This window comes from Tupaia chinensis, unplaced genomic scaffold, assembly GCF_000334495.1.
Source record: "Tupaia chinensis unplaced genomic scaffold, TupChi_1.0 Scaffold000429_1, whole genome shotgun sequence".
NCBI classification, from domain to species: Eukaryota; Metazoa; Chordata; class Mammalia; order Scandentia; family Tupaiidae; genus Tupaia; species Tupaia belangeri.
The window spans coordinates 465165-472653 of NW_006159934.1; the positions used below are offsets into that span (position 1 = coordinate 465165).

At 43.3% G+C, this 7489-nt stretch overlaps 1 protein-coding gene across 1 annotated transcript in view; it reads right to left on the bottom strand.

Moving 5' to 3' along the window:
• The window catches only part of BCL7B (BAF chromatin remodeling complex subunit BCL7B), a gene marked incomplete at its 5' end in the record, with an annotated part of 28447 nt that overhangs the window by 16922 nt on the left and 4036 nt on the right, over positions 1-7489 (bottom strand). The window contains 1 exon segment of the mRNA XM_006154968.2: positions 2244-2319. Coding sequence (XP_006155030.2) covers positions 2244-2319 — 76 coding nt within the window.

Sequence of the window (7489 nt, forward strand, 5' to 3'; positions counted from 1 at the left end):
ATATTTATATATGTATATATGTGTATATATATATATACGTATATATGTATATATGTATATATGTGTATATATATATATATCCAGCAAGTGGCATGGTAGTCAGGAGGGTGCTGGATTCCCACATGGTCGACCACAGTTTGAATCTTGGACCTGGTGGCCTGCTTTCTCATTTCCTCTCTCTGGTGAGTGCCCGGACTCTGAAGCAAATTAAAAAATGATAATTCTGGGACCAGCAGGTGGCATGGTGATTAAGATGCTGGACACTCCCACATGGCTGACCACAGTTCAAGTCTTGGACCTGGTGGCTTGCTTTCTCACTTCCCCTCTTTCTCTCTCTCTGTGTCTCTCTGTGTCAAATTAAAAATAAATGAATAAATAAATATTAATAATAATAATACTGATAAATAAAATTAAATAAATCATTCTTTTTTTTGAGAAGAGAGGTTTTTACTATAGGGTGCACGTGCTCCCCAGAGAGAGAAAGCGAGAAATCAGCCCATGGGGGTATGAGCACTCCACAATCACTTCTCCTCCATTCTCCTCTAGGGATTTTGGGCACATTTGCATACATGCCTGAAGTGAGTTTCAAGTCTCTGGGTGCTGGACTCGAACTGCAGGGGAGTCCAGTGACATACCATTATGCCATCTGCTGGTACCAAATAATTCTTTTTTTCTTTCTTTCTTTCTTTCTTTCTTTCTTTCTTTCTTTCTTTCTTTCTTTCTTTTTTATTGAGAGGTTTTTCCAATAGGGCACATGCGCTCACCAGAAAGGCAGAGAGAGAGACAGACAGAAAGCAAGAATTACCCCCCCACCAGGGAGGATGGGCACAATCCCTTTTTCTCCAGTTTCCTCTCAGGATCTTGGGCACACATGCACACGCACCCGGCATGAGTTGAAGCCACCAGGTCCAAGACTCAAACCATAGTCGACTACATGGGAGTCCAGTAACATAGCCATTACGCCAAGTGCTGGTCCCCCAAATAATTCTTTTTAAAAAAAGGCATGTATCAGAATCAGAGAGACACAGACATATAATGCACATAGTACAATAGGTGGCTATATGGGTAAGAGTGAGTTTCAGAAAATGTTTTCTTGGGGCCAGCAGGTAGCATGGTGGTTAAGGCACTGGATTCTCACATGGCACACTTTGGTTCAAGTCCCAGACTTGCGGCTTGAAAATCACACTGGACGTGAATGTGTGTACACGCAGAATTCCAGAAGAAGAATAGAGAAGGGATTGTAGCATGGCCTTCCCCCTAGGGGGTGATTTTTTGTTTTCCCTCTCAGACTGTCTCTCTTTCTCACTCTCTCTAACTAGCACATTCATCCTATGGCAGAAACTTAAAAAGAGAAAATGTTTTCTTAAAGGGCCAGATGAGAACTATTTTGTTTTATGTGCAATTAGGTCTTGGTAACTACTTGACTCTGACATTGTGACTCAAAAGCTGCCACAGACAATAAGGATACCAGGGCCATAACTGCATTCTAATAAAATTATACTGACGGGCCAGCTGGTGGTTAAGGGTACTGGACTCACACATGGCTGACTGCGTTTCAAGTCCTGGACTTAGCCGCTTGCTTTCTTACTTTCTCTTGCTCTCTCTCTCTCTGGTCAAATTGAAATAAATAAATAAATGGATAAACAAAGTTAAATAAAGGAATTCTTTTTTTTTGGGGGGGGGAGAGGTTTTGGCTATAGGGCGCGTGCGCTCACCAGACAGACAGAGAAAGACAGAGAGATAGAAAGCGAGAAATCACCCCCAGGATGGTCACGCCGCAATCCCTTCTCCTCCATTCTCCTCTCGGGATCTTGGGCACGCACGCACACGTGCCCGGCGTGAGTTTTAAGCCACCAGGTCCGGGACACGAACCGCGGTCGACTACGTGGGAGTCCAGCGACATAGCCATTATGCTAACTGCTGGTTCCCAATAAAGTAATTCTTTTAATAAAAAAACAACTATACTGAAAAAAAAAAAAAAAAAAGCCAACAATACTGATAAACTCAGGGAACATACTAGGCTATGCTTTGTCAAGCCCTGGAAAAGCAGATTAGGTTAAGGGAAGGAATTAAAGAGGAAAAACAATAAATAAAAAGAGGCCTCACACAGACCAATAATGACAGAGGGTGCCTTGAACTACTTTCAACTCAGTTCTGGGGAAATAAATTATTTTACAATTAAGAGGCAATCAAAGAAAAGAAAATGGTACCTTTGTGTTGTTTTAATTTTCTTCCACACTTACCTCCTTGCTGTCTGTCACAGGAACCCACTTAAATATCCTAAGGGATGTGTCACCCACCGTCACCCACTTTTTCTCCCTAAAAGAAAGATACCTCTTAGAACTGATAAAACAGTAACACAGATTTTCTGTTCAGTTCATTGCTTGTAATCTTCTACCTCTCTGAACATCTATTCCTTTAGTCTGGAATGTCTTTATTTTTTTCTTCTTCTTCTTTTTTTTTTCTTTTTTTGCTATACGGCGTGTGTGCTCGCCAGACAGACAGAGAGATAGAAAGTAAGAAATCACGCAATCCCTTCTCCTCCACTCTCCTCTCGGGATCTTGGGCACGCACGCACACGCACCCGGCATGAGTTTTAAGCCACCAGGTCCGGGACTCGAATCACAGTCGACTACGTGGGAGTCCAGTGACATAGCCATTACGCTAACTGCTGGTCCTAAGTCTGGAATGCCTTTTAAACATGCCCTCCGTCAAATGATACCTTACCTTATGGTGCAAAATCATCCTTTTCAGGAAAGACTTCCCTGTCAAATTCCTTTGGTTATGACCCTGTATTTGCCATCTCTTTTTTTCTTTTCTTTTTTGAAGAGGTTTTTGTTATAGGGTGCGTGCGCTCGCCAGAAAGATGGAAAGAGAGAGAGACACAGAAAGCAAGAAATCACCCCCCAGGGGGGATGGCCACGCTGCAATCCATTCTCCTCTGGAGACTTCTGGCATGCACACACACGTGCCCGGCATTAGTTTAAGCCACCAGGTCTGGGACTCGAACTGCGGTCGACTACATGGGAGTCCAGTGACATAGCCATTATGCCAATTGCTGGTCCTTGTAATTTACCATCTCTCCTTGCACAGAGTTTGCCTTTTTCTCCTTCAGGGACTCCCCCAATATAGAGTACCAGAGTACCAACACATTTTTTAACTTGGTATTTACCTGGCATGATTTATTTATTTTCCAAAATTAATTCAATTCCACTGATATTTATGAAGTCCTACAACAGAAGGTGATAAAGGATATATGAGATATGGTTCCCCCTACCTGGAAGTGCATAAGGAATAAAAAAGGTAAGGAAGGAAATCGCTGCAATATGTGGAAGTTGAGAAAGCTGAAAGACACAGTGAGGCTAAGCTACTCCATGGAGGAAGAACTCCTACATCTCCTGTGGAACTCTGGGGCAAAACATAACTCCACTTAAAAATAATCGCAGGACCAGGGCTGGCAGGTGGCATGGTGGTTAAGGGCGCTGAACTCCCACATGGCCGACTGTAGTTTGAGTCCCAGACCTGGCGGCTTGTTCTCTCTCTCTCTCACTCTGTCCCTCTCTGGTCAAATTTAAATAAATAAATAAATGAAGTTAAATAAAATAATTATTTAAAAAAAATAATAATCGCAGGAGAAAGGCAGGATGCTGCTGCCTAGAAAAGAAGTGAGCTTCACACCACTTCTAGAAGAAGTAAAGGCAGAGCCTTAAAAAAAGAAAAATCATTTTCCTCCTCACAGACACAAACCTGGGAAAGACAGCAACATTCTATTGGGAACAGCGAGTACTCAAGCTGTGAGAGACAAGGCTGAAAGGTAGTTTGAGGCTGTTTGGAAGAAGGGATTAAACCTCAACCCGAGAGGTGAGGAGTACACACACCATGCTGCACTGTATTCTTTTTTTTTTAGGGAGAGATTTTTAATATAGGTAGGGCATGTGCACTCACTGGAGAGTCAGAGAGATGAAAAGCAAGAAATTACTCCCCAAGGGGGATGGCCATGCCACAATCCCTTCTCCTCTTGGGATTTTGGGCATGCATGCACACATGCCCAGTGTGAGTTTTAAGCTGCCAGGTCTGGGAATTTTAAGCTGCCAGGTCTGGAACTCAAACCATGGTAGACTATGTGGGAGTCCAGTGATATAACCATTACGCCATCTGCTGGTCCCACCATATTCTTTTTCACTTTCATGTGACTTAGTTTGTGTGCTTTTCTCTTTACCAAATATGAATTTTGTACTTTTAAAAAAGTAATTATTTATTTTTAAATTCCATTTGTTATTATCATTATTTTTTTTGTAATTTGACCAGAGATAGAGAGAAAGGGCAAGTGAGAAAGCAAGCTGTCAGGTATAGGACTTGAACCGCAGGAGGCCACATGGAAATCCAGTCCCTTTAATCATCACACCACCTGCCGGCCCCGAGTTTTGTACTTTTAATCATATGTGAGTCTTCAAAAAGTTCATAGATGGGAACCAGCAGTTAGCGTAATGACTATGTCACTGGACTCCCATGTAGTCGACCGCAGTTCGTGTCCCGGACCCGGCGGCTTAAAACTCACGCCGGGCGCGTGCGCGTGCGTGCCCAAGATCCCGAGAGGAGAATGGAGGAGAAGGGATTGTGGCGTGACCATCCCCCCTGGGGGATGATTTCTCGCTTTCTGTCTCTATGTCTCTCTCTGTCTGTCTGGCGAGCGCACGCGCCCTACAGTGAGAATCTCTCAAAAAAAAAAAAATTCCCCTTGTTCTCTCCCTCCTTTCCCCACCTCCTCTCCTCCTATCTTCCTCACCTCTTCTTCACCTTTCCTTCAAGAAAAAAAAAAGTTCATAGAAAATGTGTGTTACAAGAAAACTACATGAATTCCATTTTCCCATAACTTTCTGAAGTCCTCCCATTCTGTGAAAGGGAGAATATTACTGGGACCAGCAGTTAGCGTAATGGCTTTGTCGTTGGACTCCCATGTAGTCAACAATAGCTCGCATCCCAGACCCGGTGGCTTAAAACTCACGCCGGGTGCGTGTGCATGCGTGCCCAAGATCCTGAGAAGAGAATGGAGAAAAAGGGATTGCAGCGTGGCCATCCCCCCGGGGGGTGATTTCTCACTTTCTGTCTGTCTCTCTGTCTGTCTGGCGAGCACACGTGCCCTATAGCAAAAATAACCTCTCCCCAAAAAAAAGAAAAAAGAAAAAAAAAAGGGAGAACATTACTTATATGACATCCACTCTTCAGTGAAGCCCAGGAAAGAGCTCTGCATCAATAACCAACTGCTGGGACCAGCAGTTAGCGTAATGGCTATGTTGCTGGACTCCCACATAGTCGACTGCGGTTCGTGTCCCAGACCCGGTGGCTTAAAACTCACGCCGGGTGCGTGTGCATGCGTGCCCAAGATCCTGAGAAGAGAATGGAGAAAAAGGGATTGCAGCGTGGCCATCCCCCCGGGGGGTGATTTCTCGCTTTCTGTCTCTCTGTCTCTCTCTGTCTGACGAGCACACGTGCCCTATAGCAAAAAACTCTTAAATAAATAAATAAATAAATAAAATAATAACCAACTGCCTAATCTTATCCCTTTGCTAGAAAAGCTCCCAGAAGACACTGTCAAAGACGACATTCAAACCAGTAATTCTAACCTTTCTGCAGCCATAGCCTTTTTTGCTCATGGGTCTCTTCTCATATACTCCTTATTAAATTGTATGACGTTTTTCTGTTTTTTTTTAATAATGTTTCTGACCTAACAGCCAATTTGCCAACTTATAACTTCAATAAAGACCACAGGCTATTGGGACCAGCAGTTGGTGTAATGGCTATGTCGCTGGACTCCCATGTAGTTGACTGCAATTCGAGTCCCGGGCCTGGTGGCTTAAACTCACGCTGGGCGCATATGTGTGCGTGCCAAAGATCCCGAGAGAATGGAGAAGGGACTGCAACGTGGTCATCCCTCCTGGGGGGTGATTTCTCACTTTCTATCTCTCTGTCTCTCTCTTGTCTTTCTGGTGACACATTCCCTATAGCAAATACCTCTCAAAAAAAAAAAAGATCATAGGCTATTAATCTTTTCAATCTTATTGCTCCATTACTGCTAAAAATATAGACAGGCAGAAATAAATTTATAGAACAGATTTTTATATGAAAATCAATTTTTTAAAAGGTATTTTGATCATTTCAGAGATAATTATCTGGAGATTGGCCTTTGACTGTGCCTCTTCTCCTGTCTTCATTTAAAGGTCCCACCAGGGGCCAACAGGTGGCGTGGTGGTTAAGGCGCTGGATCACACAAGGCTGACTTTGCAGTTTGAGTCCAGGAACCAACAGTTTGAGAAACATGCTGGGCTGGGACCAGCAGATGGCATAATGGTTATGTTGCTGGACTCCCACGTAATTAACCACATTTCAAGTCCCAAACCTGACAGCCTTAAAAGTCACTCTGGACACGTGAGCATGTAAGCCCAAAATCCCAAGAGGAAAATGGCGAATGGAGACAGGATTGTGGCATGGTCACCCAGGGGGTGATTTCTCACTTTCTGTCTCTGTCTCTCCAGCAAGCACATGTGCCTAACAGCAAAAAATCTGTCTAAAAAAAAAAAAGAAAAACATGCTGGGTGCATGCCCAAAATCCTGAGAGGAAAATGGAACAGAAGGGAATGCAGCATGAGATGATTTCTCACTTTGCTTCTCTACATCTCTCTTTCTCTCTCTCTCCAGCAAGTACACTTGCCCTGTGACCAAAATCTAGAAAAATAAATAAAAAATAAAGGCTCCCGCAAGTAAAAAAAAAACTATCCTAAGAGACAAACATACCACTGGGAGTGGTAAATATGGCAATGGCAGAATCCCTTCCCACTCTGGGTTAAGACTACATAAAGAGGTCCACCACAATAGCACACACTGGACAGTACTGCTTGGCAGGCTGAGGCCACAAAGGAGGCCTAAGTTTGAATCCTGGTCCACCTTGAAAAGCCAGGTATCACAGTGTGCACCTGCAGTCCCAGCTACTCAGTAGGCTGAGGTAGGAGAATTGCTACACAGCAAGATCCTAAAACACCACACATGCTACATAAAAAAAGAGGAGTCTATTATGGAAAGCGTTTTAATTTCAACCTATCTGCAGAAATCCATCTATTTCTCATTGGGTCCTAATGAGGTAAAAATGACAGAGATTATCATTACACTCACAAGCAAAGTCATAAGAAGGGATTTAAAAAAAAAAAGAGACGAAAGAGACGAGTCTTGCCTAAGATCACTCTCTAAATCACTATTAAGGCCCTACAGGCCCTACAACTCCATCTAGACCTGATTAAAACAAAATACCCGTTCTGAGCTTGCCTACAGTGCTCTTCGATATTCTCCAAGGCGTATAAAAAATATGTGTGTAAGAAAACTAACAAAAGAGACTCCTTCATTTCAAGACGTTACTTCTCTAAGCCTGCCAGGAAGAGAATGAATGGCTTATTTTAAGGGCCCCTGGTATCCTTAACAAGTATTTGTTCTCAGCAGG